General features: G+C 38.3%; 2 protein-coding genes across 10 annotated transcripts in view; one reads left to right on the top strand and one right to left on the bottom strand.

Moving 5' to 3' along the window:
* LOC137137091 (macrophage mannose receptor 1-like) overlaps positions 1 to 18810 on the top strand; it is a 38133-nt gene extending 19323 nt beyond the window's left edge. Inside the window, exons 7-8 of one of the 3 annotated variants that reach the window (XR_010915679.1) lie at positions 17529 to 17582; positions 18673 to 18810. The gene's annotated coding sequence lies outside the window, so the exon portion shown is untranslated. The remainder of the gene's footprint in view (positions 1 to 17528; positions 17583 to 18672) is intronic. The other 2 variants (XR_010915677.1, XR_010915678.1) reach the window with 2 other exon arrangements.
* Positions 1 to 20513, bottom strand: part of sorcs2 (sortilin-related VPS10 domain containing receptor 2) — a 291572-nt gene that overhangs the window by 9183 nt on the left and 261876 nt on the right. For all 7 annotated transcript variants that reach the window (XM_067522965.1, XM_067522964.1, XM_067522966.1 and 4 more), the window contains exons 9-16: positions 18667 to 18846; positions 16506 to 16652; positions 13264 to 13366; positions 11152 to 11228; positions 10804 to 10895; positions 4734 to 4841; positions 227 to 347; positions 15 to 148 (exon numbers count right to left, since the gene is read on the bottom strand). In XM_067522965.1, the coding sequence (XP_067379066.1) occupies positions 15 to 148; positions 227 to 347; positions 4734 to 4841; positions 10804 to 10895; positions 11152 to 11228; positions 13264 to 13366; positions 16506 to 16652; positions 18667 to 18846 (962 nt within the window). The remainder of the gene's footprint in view (positions 1 to 14; positions 149 to 226; positions 348 to 4733; positions 4842 to 10803; positions 10896 to 11151; positions 11229 to 13263; positions 13367 to 16505; positions 16653 to 18666; positions 18847 to 20513) is intronic.

Raw genomic sequence — 20513 nt, 5'->3', positions numbered from 1 at the left:
AAATAAAGCCTCACCAGTTGAAGTCTTTCTCGGTGCACCGACAGGGTTTGGAGGTGAGAGCTGAGGTGTAACTTTTTCCTTTGATGCAAAACGATGTGTCCTTTCTCTTCCGAAAACTCCTCTCCTGGCCCATAATGCACTTCTCTCCCTGAGTGGGTCCATTGAAGAGTAAGAATTCAGTTTAAAACACAAGCACACAGTAAAATGTGCTAGGTGTTATCATTACCTGCAGATCTGTGAGTTGCCAGGATTCATAATCAGACTCAGTACACTGGTGGGGGAAAGACTGTCTGAAGTCCACTTTGACCAGCTCCCAGTCTGACCGGTAGCTGATGTGGCCAAACACCCTGCAAATGCACACACACACACACACACACACACACACACACACACACACACACCATACATAACAAATGTGATCCATATATCAGTAGTTACAGTTACAGATAGCGCTTTGCTGCATCAGTTCCCCTCCTCTCCACTAGATGGGGATGTGTTTCTGTAAAACACAGACTTTCCTTCCTCTGTCTGAACTCTCTTTCCCTCTTTTTTCCCCTTTTCAAGTCAGGAACTCTGACATATGTTGCTGTGCTGGTGGAGGTCTGCAGTCACCTCGTTCAGTGCAAGGTGAGCGTGACTAATGTCGTGTTCACATGGTTGTTAGAGACAACTGACGGATGACTCGAGTGTAGATTCACATATGCCGCCATTCCCCCTTTGTGTCTTTCACTCTGTTTCTTCTCTTGTTCATCTGGGTGGGGTGGGGGGGGGGTCTGTCTGCTGTTCTCAGTTCTATCTTTAGTGTTGTCATTAAAATGATATGTGCCATATTTCTAATGTTGTCATCATCAGGCTTGTCACTTCATTTAAGGTTTACTCAAATTATAAAAAGTTTTATTTTGTTCTGACCAGGGCCAGATTAACCTGATCAGAGATCACAGGGCCAAGACTAACTGTGGGCCCCTGGTGCTCCCCACCTTTTATTTATCCTTTTATTATATACAGAGCATTTGGCCGACTACACATAGATGATTAATAATGTTTTTCATGCAGACGATTGCATTTCGGAATGTGCACATAATAGGACCCAAGAGAAAGATTTGAGACACGAATCCTCTACAATATCAAAAGATAAGATTAGATTAAATAAAAAATCTGAACCATCTACATCCTTATCATTTCAGTTTCCTTGTGATTAAATGGGACATCTTACAAGGCAGATGTACAAATAGTAAAATTTCTACAATTTATAAAAATTTGCTAAACTTTTGCAAAATTTTTGACCTTTAAATAATCTCCCTGTTTTTAAGGATAGAATGTTAGGCCTTAATACTGTATAAATGACTTATGCTCAGTTACAAATAAACAGCTGTTTAATTGTGGCATTTAGATTATCTATGTCTTTTGTATTAATTATAGGAATAGACTTGTTTACACAGTCACATATTTTTTACAAGAAATTCTAGCACTTTCATACAGGCTTTTAAAAATGCCCAAAAAAAAACAAAATGATAGAATGTGTGTGTTTAGACAACAACTAAAGACATAGGCAGGTGAACTGTGGCAATGTTTTTTAACACCATGTTAAAAAAATCTAATCTGTCTTTATTTCTGTTGTAGTACTTTGCTGGTTTGTCTATCACTGAGAGCTGTATTAATATATTCCAATATTTAAACAGGAGTAGTACTTGGTACGTGTTGTGTTATGTAAGCAGCATGTGTGCGACGTGAACTTCTTCATTTTGGTAAAAATGTTACAGAGCATTGATAATACTACTTTACAAGTAGTATTTTGGTTTAGGATAAAAACAGGAACATTACAGTTTTTCTGGGAAACTATGTTGCTATACAGATGCTCAAATCAATTGTTCTAGTGCTCTGTGAAGAACAAATAAAAATATTCTACGACTTCTGTTGTATTTTAGTGACAGCTGAAGTTTCAGACGTTTATAGAGCTCAAAACAATTTTTGTTCTTTTCCTATTTGGATGAATTAACTCTTAAAATGCTCCATATCGCAGTCTGTACTATTCAACTGAATTCTGTCATGCTGTGTAATTGCTAATACAGCTAGTAAAGATGCTGTATTTGCACACAGCAAATTCATCATTGTTAATTTCAGAGTGAACCGCAGAAATAAACTCTGGTTGCTTTGCTTGTGTGTGAATTGCCACCAGACTCTGAGTTAATTTAGCGCCTTTTACTGCTTTTGAATAGCCACTCTAGAGCCTTAAGAGCTCTATTAGTGGACAAACAACACTCCAATCAGCTTGGTAAAAAGAAATCAACACTCATTAACAGTAACAAATTGGTTCATTTAGTTCTTCTCATTATAACGCCAAGCTAAGGAGAAGAAACCACGACCAGGAAAGTGTTTACAAGTCATTTCAAGGAGAATTTTGGTTGTGAATGGGATTAGATGCAAACATTCCTCTGAGGAAACGTTGAGTTTTTGTAGGTATGCTGTGCATAGTGCTGGAGACTTAAAGAAAACTATTCAGTAGCAGAAAAAACCCATCGGGACTTTGTCCAGTGTCTGACATCTGACCAGCTGTCATTAGTATGAGTGCTGGGTGATCTCTGCTCCCCCACCTGTCCTTGGTGCTAAGTCACTGCTCAAAGACTTCATTATGGGATGGCAGGCTGTGCCGTCAAAAATCGAAACGCCATGCCAAAGAAATAGACCCTGGCTAATCTGTCAGACATGACTTCCCCTCCACACCCTTCCATGACTGCCGAGCCTATCTCACTGGGGCCAGATGGGTAACTTATATATCTCTGTTTGTGTGTGTGTGTGTGTGTTTGAGAGACACATGGCAGATAATGGTGAGTGACTCTGAGTGTTCAGGCCTTTCCTCCTGGTGTGGGGCTGTCCATCTACGTGGGTGTGTGTGTGTGAATATGTGTGTGTGACCATGTCTTTGCCCTTCTCAGTGGATTACAGCTGGAATCTGGCCTTATCTCTGGGCCAAAGCCTGGAGTCTGAGATGATGTGACAAGTCTCACTTCAGCTAACTTACTGATGGAAAGATTGGAGGGCGGGGAAAGAGAGGGAGAGGCAGAGCTTTCAAAGATATAAACTCTTGAAGCCTACATCAATAGTTTGGGTCTGAACTGGCTGATTGCCGCGATTTGTGCCCGTATTTGGGATTCTTAAATTTGACCTTTTTTCTCGCCACATTTTCATAGCAAGGATGAGGGTATTGTTTAATCAGAAGTCGTCTAAAAGGACAAGCAAATCTGTCAATTTACATTCTACAGCCATGCTCGTGGAACTGAGAGACTCCTAATAATACACTCAATCTCACAACATGGCTGTCCTTAGATCTGAACCAACATTGGGGAATAGTAAAAAGTTTCATATTTTTTATTAAAGCAATATTAAATACAGTGGCAATTTCAAGACATGAAACTCAGCCCCTGTTGTAGCTCAGCTCAACTACTCACAAATACAATGTGCCTTATGTCTGCTAAAATAGCGATTAGTTGCTGTAAGAATTCCTCTTGTCCAAACTGGCTCCGAAGCTAAAGTGATGCCTTTGTAGTGGAACTCCACTAAAAAAATCCTCAACCCTACTTCAGTGCAAAAAAATTCATCCTTAAGTTCAGATAAAGCATTGTCTGTTAGACAAACCTACAAAGTATTAACGGGGACAAAAATACTGTACGACTCAGTTTATCTAACCACTGAAAGCTCATATTAGCTTCAACTGAGAATGCAGTTCTAACAGTGCAGTCATACTGTGAAGCTTCAAGCAACTCATGCCTGAGATTTAGGTCATGCTTCCACTAGGCACATTTGCCTTGTGCTGTGCTTGTTCTGGGCTCTAGCATGCTTACATTACCACGCTGTGGCTTTTTGTGTTAAGGAGAAACATTGTCATATACAGCATGTTGCTGATGACTAAAAAAAACCCTGCAGAGAGTAGATCACTACTGCCGTCATGTTGTCGTCTAAACCAAATTCTGATGAAGCATTTTATTCCTAAACTCTGCTGATTGATTTTTTTTAGCAGTCTTTTGTCTTGCTGCCTTAAACTTCTGCCAGAAAAAAAATCTCCTTGCTGCAACAAGGATTCCTTTGATATTGTTCTTTTTCCCGTGTGATGCTGTGACAGTGGATGAATAGTGCCTGAGCACAGAACACAGCAACCAGACAAAGTCAAACAAACTGGGGTCAAATGTGCTTGGGCTCGGTACAGATCGCCTGGTGTGGTATGACCTTAATAATAGAAGTGATACTAGACCACTGTACTGCTCTTAGCTTGTTAAAGCCTGAAAGTGGCCAGTGGAGAGATTTATGCACTTTCACAGAAAGAGAGAGCAAAAATACAAACTGGAACCACAGAAATAAAATGTCAGAGAGGAGAAAAGCCAGACGGGAAACAAAGCCAGAGGGCATGTGTGGGCTTCCTCTCCCATCAGCCTCTACTGTAATGGCAATCAAACCCTCTGGAGTAGAAGAGTGAGGATGACTTTGCAAGAAAATCTGGAGTGATACCCACTGCTGTTAACACCATGATATTGGAGGCCCTGCTCCAACAAATTAAATGAGAATTGTTGTGATGGGAGAGAAACCTAATTTCCTTTGAATAGCATACAGGCAGACAAGGCAGCACCATTTCACCCTCTCTGACAACTGCAATAAGTAAAGTGAATGTTAAATCCTTTATTTTTGTCCAATGGGAGTCCTGAAATGGAAACTTCCCCTGTTATAATTCGGATTGCACTTACGTCATAACCAAGGTCTCGTCTCCTGGCTCGCTCAGGAGTCCATCGACGAACACAGAGGTACTGGTGAAGTTATGAACGGTCCACGTGCGTCCTTCGTCAATACTAAACCTGGGGGCAAAGAAGAAACGTTGTAAGATGAAACACAGCAAACAAGCATTGCTTTGTTGCTTATGGGGTTGTAGGCTAACATTCACAGCTTTCAACTGAATTTTAACAAGGCCATCATCACAGGAAATACCTTTTACCAAACAAAAGTGTTAGAATAAACCTTCTATGACGCAAAGTCATAGCTGCACTCAATCCATGGAGGTGCCTGAGATGTGCAGCTTTAATCTCAGTCTATCAGCACCATCATGCATGTAGCTACTGTATCATCTGCACAATGAAGATCTTGAAGACCTCAAATGTTTCTTGTTTAAACGAAGTTAAGCATTCAATATATATATATATATATATATGAAAATTTATAAACACAATGGTTTAAACTAACTTAAAGAGCTACCTTTAGGTCAAGGGCGACCAAAGTCCAGCCAGATTTTCTATGACCCACAGCTTCCTCCTTATAACATATTATTTATGGCCTTGCCAGCACTGTCCAACATAATTGAGTGTATCATAACTTCAAGAAGTTAGCACCATTCTGTATTACTGTCTTACTGTGTAAGGAAGAAGTGTCTCAAAAGCGGAACAGATTTTTGCCCTGGCTACCAAGTTATAAAGAGGAAGGTTGATTGTGTGGGCTGCTGCTTCTTAGAAAAATGGAAACTACTGTATTTTTTTACCAAAAGCCCTAAAAAAAATGCTGAGCTTTTTCGAATCCACATTTTTGTCTAAGCAAACATTCTCTGTTATGATTCAGACTCACTGAATGCCACCTACGTGACGCACTGCTCTGAAACCTGAGCAGTATCACCTATCTCATAAGTGACCTGTATTATACTCTTCTGACATTCACAAATTATATGTTGTTAGTGGTACAGGGTTTTAAATTTGTGACTGAAAGATTTGCTGGTAGCCAATTTAATGACATGAATTAGATTTAGAGTAGTTTAGGTCACTACAACAAACTCTGTATCGAATAATGAATTCTGCTTGGATTTCATTGAAGCTGTACATATTTCAAATAGTAACATTTGTCAGTAATTGTACTCAAAACGTGGTGAGAACTGTGCACTTGGACTTTAGGCTTTGAGTAAAATTCAACTATAGATGCTGACATTGGCGTAATGTCCATTTGTCCATTAGTGTTCAGCTTCACTTGGGCATTTTCATATTAAGGAGTCTGGCCTTGGTCAACAAAAGCTTGGATGCCCCTGCTTTAGGTAATTTAACAAAATACCTAAGAAAATACCTAAGAACGTAATTTTTGTGGGCAAAATAAAAACTAATTAAAAGTAACAAACCAGTATTCTGAGTGAAATGGACATATTTGTTATCATTTGCATAGAAATTGGAAAGTTTTGCAAGTGTAGCCACAATTAGGCAGCATAGGCGGTTTGGTGCATAGTCACTTGAAGGAAGCTTTGGTGTACAACCAACTTCATATTTGTTGTACTATGAAGGGCAAAAACTCAGGAGAAAGGGAAGCAAAACGTGAGGGAGAAAGGGATGATGCATCTTGGCCCAGTGAACATTTCCATCCATTGAAAAGTCACAAATGATCTAATGAACATCAGTTTTAAAGGAAGTGTTTTATCCCTCCTCTGAAAATGAGATTATCTTTCTTGTGTGACAGGAAAGATGAAGAATCTGAAACATACAGTAGAAAGTGAGCCATCTGCTCTGCTTATTCACACTGCTGAAGACTCCTGCAGTCCACAGTGGCAGCAGCGCTGAGTAAAAGTGAGTGCATGATGGAGACGGATCAATGTGGAATTGAGCTGTGTGGCTTGCACTGCGGGGTGTGTGTGGTAATGATACACTAACAAGAACTACAATGTGATAATCAGCTAGTAAACAGGGAGAACTACAAAGAAACAGAATGGATATACAAAGCTTGACAGAATTTTATGCCAGAGTTTGAACCATTCTTTCTGACGACAGAATAAAATCCAATGCAATGCAATGTCAACCCCTGACTAAAGCCCAGGGGCCCAAGATTGCAGTGCCTGTGAATAATGTATCATGTCATCAACCATGTGTACTAATTGCAGCTATTCCATATCTCCTGGAAGCTTCATGAGTTTACTGCCTATTGATAGCAGCCCACAAATAATCTAAAATATCCCAAAATTCCACAATCCTCTCTTTCTATTGTTTATCTTTGTGACCAAGGTATAAGAAAGTAGAGTGGGCCACACTCAGTTACTCAGAGCCTAATGTGTGCATTCGGCCCATTGCAGGTTATAAATCGTGGTGGAATCTCGGAAACAAAGACTTTCACTGCTGCATAACGTTCTGTGTCAGCTGCTGTAAACACAAGACCATATGAGTCCCTACAACACTGATCCAGATACTGGAAATTGTGATATTTCATTGATGGCATTGTCAGTGCCTGCTGTGCCAAAGTGGGTCCGGGAGACGTGTCAAAACTGGGATGATAACCTGTCCAACTCAGGGACTGAATTTCTCTCAAGCTCTATTTTTGCCATTCTTTACTACAGCAACAGCAACAACTACAAGAGTTTTCAGAAGATATTGTGCAAGATTCAAGATTCAAACAACTTTATTGCTCCCATAGGGATCGTTTTGGGTTGTTGACACCTTTTCATGTCAAACCTGCATTGGCCCAAAGTACTTGGAGAAATATATGGAAGACAGTCAACACATGTGCGTGCAATTACAGCAACTATCTCAGATTCCAATTGGCTTCGCAGAAATCTGGCTTTTGCACTTGGGGATTAGAGAGGAGAATACAAAATATAATCCAGATGTGATCAACACATCATAACTGTTTGTTTGATGCATACTGGGGCCTTACTTTCAGATTCAAATTAATTAAAAACATCATTAATGATACCCTATTTTGTTCTCATTGACCACTGACTACTTACCCTTGAGCAAGGCACTAAACCCCAACTTGTTCCATAAGACATGATTTAAACCACTGAACATCACCCATGCACTTAAAATTTCAATCCCTCCCATTAATACCAGAGTAATAATTAAAAATTGATAAGGCTGATAAGCTTGTAATAAAATAGATTAGTGGGCCAAACCTATAATTATGCTCCATTCCACACATTACCCGTTACTCTATACGGCTAATGTTAAAGAGAAACCTAAACCAAGACTATGTAGAGGTAGTAATAAATCACAAATATACATAATGTCTAGCTGCTCTGTAACAGTGACATCTCATTTCTCAGCCTGCTAGCTTTTCACAATTAATTGATATGAATTCCTTGTGTGAACTACCCAATGTAAAATGAGATGAGAGACACTGGGGAATCATCTGAAGTAATTCGAGTGTGTGTGCGCACAAGCACAATTGTCACTTTTGAAGGATACTTCACTTTTCAAGTGGCCGTGGAAATGGCATCACTTTGATGCACACAGTTGTAGATATCCAACAACCACGTGTAACCATGGTGTAATTATTTCAAAGAGTTAAAGGGGCCAAAGAGTCGGATCTTGTTTCTAGGATGTGGAGAGAATTTTTTATTTTATTTTTTTTTAATCACAAGTGTCTCCAGGCAGAAGACTTGACTTCAAGGAGCGTTTTAGGTCAGCCAGAGTTCTTGACAGAGACAAGCACTGACTCTCCTTTAAATGCCTCTCTTGGTACAGCTTGCTAAATCCCCCATCTACACCAGTCTATTGCTGTATTTTTCTTTTTGTTCTATCAGCTCTGCTGAAGGTTAAACCAGGCCACACTCATTTAAAGGTCTTCTCCTCAAAGAACATGACACATAGACCAGCTAAAACATTATGACCACTCACAGGTGAAGTGAATTACACTGTTTATCTAATTTAAACGGCACCTAAAAGTGGATTCGATATACTAGGCATCAAATGTAGCTCAAATTGCTTGAAAAGCTGGTTTCAATAAAAAAGGCATCAGAACACAGCGCAGAGTAGTCAGGATACCCATCCCGACCTGTGTCCACCTCCGAAAGTACAAGTTCAATCCATGACGAACATTGAAGCACTTATGTGCATTTTAACTAAACCTTAATGTCAATTAAAAAAGTTAATATTTTTCAAGCGAGCTGAAGAAAAAGAAAATGTAGCTTTAGGTAGAGCTAGTAGTTGCTATCTCCCCACCTACAGTAGCAGTCTGTGGTATCTTAAATTGGTTTTGAAGATGTCATCATTTCACCTTCATCTTATCTTCCCCAGGCACCATTCCTAGTACAAACTTTCTTTGTCATGTCCTTGAACGATTGCTTTTGATTTTGTACATACGGTATATGATTTGCAGTTACCTATCTTAAGAAAATATGTTTTCTCATCATACCATGTGCAAAATTAATCCGTTCCTCCTCCAACTTCTAAACAAAATATAACAATAAAATTATGACACATACTAAACAGTGACCAGGGGTTTTCGGGGATCCGTGGTAGTGTGAAGCCCTAAGACAGTTGCCAGTTTTACAATAGAGACAAGTAAGACAGAGACACATAGTGCTCACAGTACAAAATAGTGGAACAACATTGGTGTTTCATCAGTAGTTTTTGGCTTGAAAACAATGCTTTACAGTCTTGCAGTTGAAATGTGTTGCTTTGACACATAACACTGCTCTCGATTATGGAGCATTGGAGAAAGTAAGAGAGTTAGCTGGGGCCTTAAAACTCCAATAAGAGGAGAGTTTCTGGCCACAGAACCAAATGTAGACCACAGAGAGTTTTGGTAGCCAGAAGCTTCAGCTCCTGATGAGGTGATAACATTACAGCAATTTTGGGTAATGAAGTGGTACAAATCGTGCTCATCTGACTTGCTAGAGGATGTATTTTACTACAGAGCTCTTTCTCATACTTTTCACAGCTTTCTGTGACTGAGCTTTCTCTGTGGTGAGACGTTTTCCACAGCATTACCCGAGCCTTTGGGCTTATTGATTTAGCTGAGTCACGTGGGACGTGAAGGACAACACACCACTGTCTTTCACTAAATGACAAATGAGGGACCATCTATAAGGTCATTTGATAAATGTTTTTCTGAGTAGTCCCTTATCACTGATTTTTCATTCTTTCATCCTTATTTATTAAGGTCAATGAGATAATATCTTGCTGAGTTTAAAATTGTCTGCTGTGGGTTAGATAGAGAGGGATGATTTTAAATGGTTCTGAAGGGTACGGTGCTGGACTTGGAATGACCTGATCTTTCCCTCCGCTGTTAAAAGATCTAAAAATGCTCAGCTAATATGGAGCTTTGTAGCCGTTTTGAATTTTGATGGGTCACTTCATGAAACTTTTAGAGGTGAGGAAGAAAATTATGTTCTGTAGTAATCTGGGTGAATCAATGCTTTAAAAGTACAGTTTTATAAATGAATCCCATCCATCTATACCAATAATTCTGTAAAGGGTCTTGGAAGTGCTGGTGCTGATCCTAGTGAGGGGGATGTGACTGCACAAAAAGGCCAAACAGTATAGTGAAATTCCAAAAATAGCAATTTTTTTATATACAAGGTGTTTTTATAAAGATATTATTAATATATATAATATTTGTATTTGTCATCTCTGCATTACTGCAACATTGCTCAGCTGCAAATGCATAAGCTAAAATATCATGTTTGAGCTCTTGTAGGTTTAGATTTTTCCTGTTGTTTTTCTATTCTTCATATACACTCACCCATTTTAATGATGTTTCTCAAAACTTCCTTGTTTCCTTAGTTTAATTATTAATCCCACAATTCAAAAAAATCACTTAGAACTGCATCTACCAGTATGAAACAAAAGATTCAAATACAGTTCTATTATCCAGGAGGTCTAATGGATAATCTACTTGTACTGATCAATTCCAGAGTAAATAATTAATAGAATAGTTAGAATAGTTAATTTAGTTAATTAACCTGCATCATATCCATCACATCAGAGATAAGGAAGGAATTGGTTTTAATAAAAAGTCAATAATATAATGCTATTATCCTTTTGAAGGATGTCCTCGATACTGTGACACAACTGATCTTACTTGAGTATCTTGAGGGGAATAGAAGTGTCCTTAATGGCAACAATGACTCCCCCATGGTCCAGGTACAGGATGTGATGCTCCTCTTCAAAAACCTTCAAAGAAGGCATAAAAAGATTCAAGATTCATCCTGTTTAGTTGCAAAGATAAACATATAAAATATATTTTGGAAAATACCTTAAGGAACTACATTAACATCCAGAATATAAGAACCGATTTTTGGGATTTTAGTCTTGAGTAAAACTGTGTAACAATTATAAGATCACTATGGAGAGAGACTTTTAGCAGGAGAACAGATGAAGAGACAGTTTATCCTGTCTCTGGGTTAAGGGAGAACATAATGTACTGTACCTGTCTCCATGTCTTCCCACAGTCAGAAGTGATGTACATCTCTTCTTTATACTCTACTAGCTTGGAGCCAAGGTTACCTGAAGGAAAGATAAAGAATTGAGTTTTTTCAGATAGTGAGGCTCATATGAGGTGTGCAACAATCAGGGATTTGAAAATAGAAGAGAAGACAGCAGGAAAAGAGACTCAGTAACCAAACAGTGAGAAGTCACAAAGGAGTCCCCCCCTAGAACTTCTTAAATAAATGATGAGATAGAAAGAATGGACCTTGGACAACTCCATAAACCAAAAACTAAACTGTAAAGTTTGCTGATATATGCTAAACTTTCCATTTAGGAAATTGCCTCCATATTGCCTAGAATATTGTGATTTCTTTAAAAGTTTAAAAACAATACATAGTAGAGAATATGGAGGACTTTGAATGCCTGGACAAATATACAGTATGATAAAATTATGGCATACTAATAACACATTTCTAAGTTTAAAATAGTGCACTACTAATTTAGAAATGTGATCAAACAAAAGTTACTGCAATGTCAAAATTGAGTAAATTTAATAGGACAATTCAAACTCAACATTTTGAGTCAAGAAAGTAAATTTGACTTAATCATGACTATCATATTTATCTTTCAAATATATTCCACCTAATTTAGATCTAACTCAAACCTATTATTAATTCATTATGAGCTAAAAATCAGACTTAAAAATAAGTTTAAAATCAAAGTGATTTTATTTAGCTAAAGTTCCATTATCATGTCACAATTTCTACATACAGCAATAGTTGGGCTTTCTTGCTGTGTTAGAAAGTGTCATATTTTTTATTAACTTCACCAGCAGAAAATCTCCGTTCAAAGCATGTAAAGCACAATCTACTCATAGTTTTTAAAAAGATCTTGACTTTTCATTAAGATCTTAAAGTGCTGAATCCCCAGCTCCTCTGGTCACTCTTTGAAGTGTCCTTGAGCAAGACACTCAATCCCAACTTAGTTGCTCCCGGGGAGTGTTGGTCCCCTATCGGTGTGTGTGTGTGTGTGTGTGTGTAATTGTGAGTGTGAATGGGTGAATAAGAAGCAGTGTAAAGCGCGTTGAGAAAAGCACAATAAAAGTGCAAACCATTTACCATTTACTAACTAGACTTCATTTGCGTGAGTGAAATGTTTCTTTGTTATTTCTTTTTTCCAGTGTTTTCGCACTAAGAGGTTTCCATATAGTTTGAAAGTATGGCCTAAAATTCTTATTTTGCTTATCTCATACATAGACATTGCATTTATCTTTATTCAGTTTTCTTGTTTTGTTTTTTTTTCCTCTTTCTGGGTGAAATGCCCGCACACAAACAAACACAGCAAAGTATTCAATAAATAAAACTGCTGGGATTTCAGAGCGAGCTCCTCTTTATGTTAGAGTGCTCAGGCATGAAGTCTTACGGTTTTCTAGTCCACCACGACTCAATTCTTGTGTCTTGTGTATAAATGGAGGTTTGTCTCTGAAGGATGTCAGCTCGCAGTCTGTCACACAATATACACTTGTGCTTTTACACTATTGGGGTAATAAACAAATACAACCGGATACAGTGTTGTCAGCCCATAATAACTAGATTAGGCTTACTCATTAAAAAACTGAAAATAAATAAATAAATAAATTTAAAAAAAAGACAAAATATTAAAAAAAATGATGCTTGAAAAAAGCAATGATAAAATTTGAACAATCTTCAATTGCCTAAATGCAAATGAAGATTTATTTTCCTTCATATTATAATACTAAAAAAGAAAAGGAAATGGGTTTTACTAAACACCCCATTTCCAGAAAAGTTAGGACTTTATTCTTTTTCTCGTGAAAAAACGTTCTCTGCCCTGTAGGGTATATGTAATTTGATGCTGAATCCTAAGACGTGCTTCAAAACAAATAATAAGTTAACACTCCTATGGAATAATTTATTTCTTCAAAGCACAAACATTTTGGGCCTAAACATAGTCCTACACAAAATACGTCCAGATATGTCGATTAATGCAAAATACACTGATAAATAAAAAGAAGTTCACACAGAAATTAATTACAAAATGTATTATTGTGTGAAATTCATTTAAAAAAAAAAAAAATTTTGCTTGAGAGACTCACCAGCACCCATGATGAGACCTGGGGCAGAGTCTTTGGTATGGACAGTCCCAGACACATAGGGGTTGTCTGCCCAGCGCAGGTGAAGGTGGAGTTGACAGTCCGGCTGCAGACAGAGGAGACAATTTAGTGGCAAAATAAAAGTCATCCATTATTGCATATGCTGCTTACAGTGAGTGTATTTCTAACAATGCATTTAAACAAAGGGCTGTAACTTGCAGTACTGCAGTGAAATGCTAGATGATGTGAAGATGCTCACACGCTCACTCACACTTGTTTAATGAGTCTTGCTATTCAGATACCTGATAATCCTTCTGCAAATACAGCGCCATACAGGATTTTAGTGCTCTAATCACATTTAACATGGGGGAAGACATTTAACAGGAGCCAATTTAATTCAAAAGAGAAAGTCAGACATGAGATTCTGAGATGCAAACATTTGTCAGAGGCAGAGCTGCTCTAGATCCTTTTTGTGTGTTCTACTGCTGTTTCATGGCAGAGGGTAACCACTGTTTTTGTGCCTTGCAAATGCACGTCTGTGGTTTGGAGTTCAGTTGCATGCCTGCAAGACCGTTTGCACTGTTCGCACGAACTCAGTCAAATTAAAGCCGCATTAAGTTACTGTTGATGCAGAGGTATCATTTCATTTCACTGCAAAACAGTAGGAATCTGCTATAGCTGACACAGATTCTACATGGCTTCATTGGTAGAGTTGGAGTTCAATAAAAAAATAAACAGCTTTACACAACATGATGTCGATGTACTGAGTTATATTAGGCCACTAACTTTGGGCGATAAGTGTCCGTAAAAAATAAATAAATTAATAAATAAATAAAGTGAGCTGAACATATGCAGAAGAAATTACACTGAAATAACATCTCATGTCTTTGTCTGCTTTTTGAGACATTTCATGGCTGGCATTGATAGACTGGCCAATCCAAACAGAGTGGACTCAGATTGAGGAGGCCACAATGAGACAGGAGTTAAAACAAACCATTTTATTGAGATCTGAAAAAGAGGTACTGCATAAAGGCCTGTTAAAAGAAAAATAAGCAGTTTTTGAATTTGTAAATTGTCCAAAACCACTTGAATTGAGCCCCAGATTAAAAATAGATACTTTCAAAGTAATGGTGGAAAGAGCTAACAGAGGTGCTTTTGTTAGTACAGCACATTTAAAATATGACTGAGACTTAAACAACTGTGAGGAACATGTTCACCAATAAAACTAGGGTTACTCTCATGCAGCAACACATGAGTAACTGGTAAGAGTTCAAGTAAGGTAGGGGTCAAATGTGATATAACACACAGTTGGATTGGAGTAACTAACAGTACTGTAAGTGAACACCTTCTTCAGCTGCCTTTGTCCAGATATCCAAAATCAAAGTGGTCCTTTGTGGGGCTCCCAATTTGTCCTAGTGTTATGTCTAATCACTTTAAGATGATGGACCATAATCTAATTGTTCATGATAAACCACAGCTTTGCATGAGTCTGAATAATGTCTTACATGCTATTGGTGGCTTGTGTCAGAAATAAAACATGGTAATCTTGGCAATAATGTCCACTGCTTGAATCAGACATTATGATAGACAGCTTCAGTTCATACAAGACGACCTTCATTTTAGCTAGTATCATGTGGCAAAGTAATGGATACAGCTGACTGTGTATGGCTGATAGTTATTTAGCTTTGTGTGGCTTGCTGACTTGTGAGGTCAGTGAGGTGACGTGTTTGTGAGGCCCATGTTTGAAAGACAGATAGAAAGATGTAAATCCAGGGAAGCTGATTTTTTTTTTTTTTTATGTTGAAGCATGGATGGACTTAATGGAAGAGAGGCCGTTTTCAGAAAGAGCAACCACATAAGTGTGTCGAGGCGAAGGTAAACAAGTGGCCAGCTGGTATCTGTGTCTCCTTCATATCTGTCAGCTGACTAGATTGATGGTTTAAATAAAGGAGTCAACTCACTCCCCCTCCATCCACCTGCAAGCTGTGATGTATGGATATCAGACTGTAGGAGAGCAATTGCTCTTTGCCGTGTGTCCCCGCAGAAGCATCTCTGACAAGATGGATGGAAGAGTTAAGTAGGCATCTCACATACATTGCTCAAAGTACAGAACTCATCTTTCTTTTCCAACCTGGTCAACAGGTCTCAGAGTTTTCAGTGATTGCAGGTTTTGGAAGATTTCTTTTGCATCACAATCTGCAGATGCAAAGTTTCAACAAATGGTCTGGTGATAGTTTAGTATAGTGAAAGCAAAGAAAGAGAAACATCCATGAAAATTAGAGATACAAAAAAATCAGTTTATCACATATATACAGATACAAAATGGCCAAACAGAGATAAACATAAGCCTCCTATTTTTCATTCCCTCACACAACTCAGTACAATATCAGTGTCAAGTGGCTTTGCCCTTTTAACTACACTGGGGCAGTTTCCAGCTGAGTGTAAAGCAAGTGGGATGAGAGTCAGCGACTCCAAGTATGAGACTATGGTTCTCTGCCAGAAAATGGTGGATTGCTCGCTTCAGGTTGGGAACGAGTTGCTGCACCGAGTACAGGATTTTAAGAATCTTGCAGTCTTTTTCACAAAATAGATGGATGGATGAGGTTGCCTGCCTGAACATTTTGCAAAATACACCAATACATCTTCAAGGAATACACCTATCGGACTTGAATAAATGAACCTATCCACTTTCAGGATATAGAAAAATGACATTAGAATATGGATGAAACTGAAAAAGGGAAAATTACCTGTTACCCTAATGTTGTCCAGAGGTAGAAATATTCATCTCAAAAGCTTAATCTCAGGATATTAAAGGTTATATGATTTTATTTAATTCCTACATAAATAAAGAGTAAACATTTGAGATTGCAGTTTTTTTTCATGGGGTCACATTTTATGTCTTGTCATCTAACTCTTGGATGAAGAGATTTCCCCAAATATCAAACCAAAGTACATATAACAAAGTGCCTATTACACACAGAATGGTGACTTTACATAACATTTCTAAAGAATAGAAAACGTTCTGAGTTTTTATGTATTTTGTTTGTCTTGATCTTGAACATTAAGATAGAGCCAATACAGAGAAATGAAAGTCTGGTTGAGCTGTTGGTTAACTTTATGCAAATACTATGATTCTAAATATTTGCATGGTATCTATGGTTACTCCATTCTACAATGCAACTACAAAACTCTCCATTTCCATTTCAAGTGAAGTAGTAGTATAATTAAAGAAAAACATTAATTACCGCTTTGCAGTTGATGGCCTTGCCATTCATGTCAGTGGCAGGCGGAGCTAAAGGTTCCCAGTCTCGTCCTTTGTTATAAGTGATGACCGTCATCACTTTGCCATCAATCTTCTGATTGGCCAGGAAGACGCCTTTGATTCCACGTATCTGGGAAGGGAGGTAGATATACAACAGCTAGGGTTTACTGCTATACCATATCCAAACTGTTGGTGAGAGAGACGAGTGACCAGAGGCCAGTTCTGTACATTATTATGTTCACAGTATCCACAGAGAGAATTTTAATGTCAAATAAAAACTACTGCCACAGCAGTAGAGCTTTTATCAGTGTTGCTTCTCATTCACCCATTCACACACACGCACTCACACACTGATGACAATGGCTGCTATGCAAGTTGCTCACCTAACCCACCAGGAGCAGCTCGGCGTTCATGTGTCTTGCCCAAGGACACTTCCACGTGTAGCCGGGCCGACTGCCTACCAACTGAGCTACAGCTGCCCTGGTTGCTTGAATTCAACCTTCTCTGTGATACAACTGATTTGATACTTCCTCCCTGAATTATAGAGCCCGGTTTTGAATATTAACCCGAACATAAGAGAATATGCCCTTTTAGCTGTCAGCAGCAGTTGAACTTGATTACCCACGGGAAAATACATTACAGAGCAATGCATGTCAGTCAGAGGAAACCACTGATGCACAAAGTGCAAGGCTGTGAGAGTTTAATACTGTGAAATAAATGCATTCTCTATGGTTTTTGCAGCTGTGAGGTTGCTAACTACAGGCTCTGAAGTTGAAACATTAAACAGCAAGTCAATAGTGAAGCTTGCACTGACTGACATTTAACAGAACCATCTGTGGACCCTGTTCCATAGCACTGATATTTGTAGACACGATCATTGTTTTAACCAACATAAAACCCTATTTGTGTCTATGGACTTTCTTGTGTCTTTCTGGTCTTTTTTTGTCTCAACTCTTAATCCATACCCGACATTTGTCTTTGTACTTTTCCTCTGCATGTGATTCAGGTAAAGCCCGGAGCGAGTGATGAGAGAGTAGGAGGAAGAAATGGCTTTTGTGAGGTGAGAGAGACTTTCTCTCTACTTCCTCCCTCACTCGTTTAATGTCCCACTAGAGCATTTATCTACGGACCTTGCCAAAAATGTTTAGTTAACACGGAGATGAAGAATAGCTTGAATCAGTTTTTAGTCCAGCCAAAGCCACTATAACACTGGAGTCCTCAAACAGATGTATTCACACTTAGTTCAAGATTGCATTCGCTTTCTAGAATGTCTTGCTCACTAACATATTCTTCACTACAGCTTTATTAAGATTGGTTGAATATATATAATTTTTTTAAATTAATAAATTTTTTTTACTGATTTGCTACGTTGCTTTTATGCATGTTGGCAAAAGAGTGTTTGCACACTTCTTGAAGAAAACTCCACAAACCCTTGCCGTCAAAACTCCACAGTTCTATTGTGAAGATTTGGGTAAAACATATAGAAAACACTGCAGTGTATAGACACACTGACTCTGTGCTCCTCTTTGTTCATGATTGTCACATTGGTTTGAAGGAACCATGACCCAACCAAATCACGCAATAATCTGAAAACCAACAATAATATGTAAAAACAGCACAGAAAATCACTTCATTCTACTGTAGTTGATGTACAACATGGAGATACAGAAACGTTACAAGGTTGAGCGCAGAACATTAAAGGTTGGCTTCTCCTCGTTTCTACTTGTAAAGCAGACTTTCTGTGAGGCTGTGGACTGGTCTGCAGTGTCACCAAGTATCTGTATATTGATTATTGCAGCCTGTTTGTAACCAGTATAAACACAAAATATCAAGATGTTGGACAATACAAATGGTGAAAACATTATGATTTCAATGGTTACATTTTGCACAAATACCTGACATTCTTAAATGAAAAAAAAAAAACAAACAAAATAATAATTGTACTGTGACATAAAATAAATGATATGTAATTCTAACGTTGGATAAAGCTCTTTCTTCTGGGCCACAGAGTTTCCTTGTTGTCCATTGTAGAACATTAACGTGTTTTGAAAATAAGTTAATTTGTAATTAGTTAATGTTCATATTTCACATACTATATAACATTTTCTATTGTCTTGAACAATGTCCTAACCTCTTTATCTCACCTCCAGGATGTCGATGAGAACATTCTCCTCTGGTTGCTTGGTGCTGCGTACATTTTCCAGGACAATAGAGTAGTAGACGCCCTGAGGGTCCGACTGGTACAGGTTATACGTGTCTGACTGGTACCACTCCTGTAGGGCTAGGAAGACCTGGTTCTCATCTGTACTCACTATCTGAACATCCTGGAAGAAGAGATAGAGGTGGGAGAAGGAGAAACTGGTAAAGCAGAAAGAACTGTAAAGTTTAATTGACAAAAAAGTTGTTTTCCAATCACTGGCAGACAACATCTGATATATACAGAGCTACACGGAAACTAACTGATGGAGACGGGGGGGGACACTTCATTTATCGGAGAACTGTTGTGGCAACTTAGAAAACTTGTTAGGTGTACTTGTCAAAGCTTGTGAGCCTCCAATGTGAATCACTCACTTCACCACTCATGAAAGACTGTAACAAGGAAACAAAGCATGACTCGGCACTTTGTCTGTTTATGTGATTACATTAACATAACATTTTGAAATAAAGCCATCGATGGGGGGGGGGGGGGGGGGCAATGTTGCTGTGAAAAAACACAAGCACTCAATTCCACTTGAATTTATGGTTATAGCTCAGAGTAATAATAGAAGTGAAAGCTTCGCACTGATCTTCATTTCAATGTACTGTTTCCGAGTCGTTCTGTAAGCTGGGCGCAAATTGCCAGGAGGACACTTACACCAAAAGAATGAAAAATGAACAAAGCTGGGCACATGAGTACTGCATAACTGGAGTTAGCAGTTCATTTGCCTTTTTGATATTGCATTTAAGAATGCAACCACTTTTGGGAGTCTGATGTGTTTGCTTTATGTTTTTCAGCTTATAACTTGGGCCAGTTTTGTTGCTAAAGGCCAAATGTAAGCAAAGAATTCAACCAGTAAACCTATTGAACCCAACTCACCCTACAATCAGGTGACTAACCAACCATCCAACAGATCATGACACTCACTAACAAAACCGACCAAGTAAGTAAGTTGACCCAGAAAACTACCAAACTACCAACAAGCAGCCTTAAAGGATGCCTTCCGTGATTTTGAACTTGCTTCTTATGGTTCTAGTTTGGATAGTACAAGTACATAAATGCCACTAAACGCCCCATTGACGTCCCTGTATCAAAATATCTCTCTACTTTTACTGAAAAATGCCCCCAGATGACGTCACTTGGAGGAACCTTCGGTTCAGATTATATCATCTTGTTGATCAATGATGAAATTATGAGAAACTCCTCTGGGTGATGTCACCCGGGGGAGTTTTGGATAAATATTTTAATTAGAGAAAGCATTAATGCACATTTACACCCTAAACTAAAGCCATAGGATGCAAGTTGAAAATTTGTTGAAGTCGCCGTTTAAAACCAAAAGGTGAGTCCACTGAATCACAATAAGGGGTCCCTGAAGGTCTGCTGGGCTACGCTTCTCAGACTACTGAGATGAAAACTCATACTCATAGAAAGATTTTCTATGTCCAAATGATGCGGCACTTGGGGTTAGTAGAAGTATTAATTATTGCACATTGTAAAAAGAGCTAAAAAAAAAAAAAAGTAAGGATCACACACTATAGTACAACACATAGAAATCAAAACTGTGAAAATGTTGATTACTCCACGTATCCATCCATGCATCCATTTCTGGAAAAGGAAGGACATGAGACTTTATATATTTACAGTATAAAATTACAATTGAGTTTGCCAGTGGAAACACTGAAGATAATATATTTTTACTTCTCTCAGATAAACAAAGGTTCACGTTATTTAACAAAGTTTTGCATTTCAATTAAAAAAAAAAAAAGCCCTAGCTTTTCAGGAAAGGTGGTTTGC

This window comes from Channa argus, chromosome 12, assembly GCF_033026475.1.
Source record: "Channa argus isolate prfri chromosome 12, Channa argus male v1.0, whole genome shotgun sequence".
Taxonomy (NCBI): domain Eukaryota; kingdom Metazoa; phylum Chordata; class Actinopteri; order Anabantiformes; family Channidae; genus Channa; species Channa argus.
The sequence above is the reverse complement of the archived record's forward strand: the minus strand, read 5'-3'. Positions and strand labels throughout refer to the sequence as shown.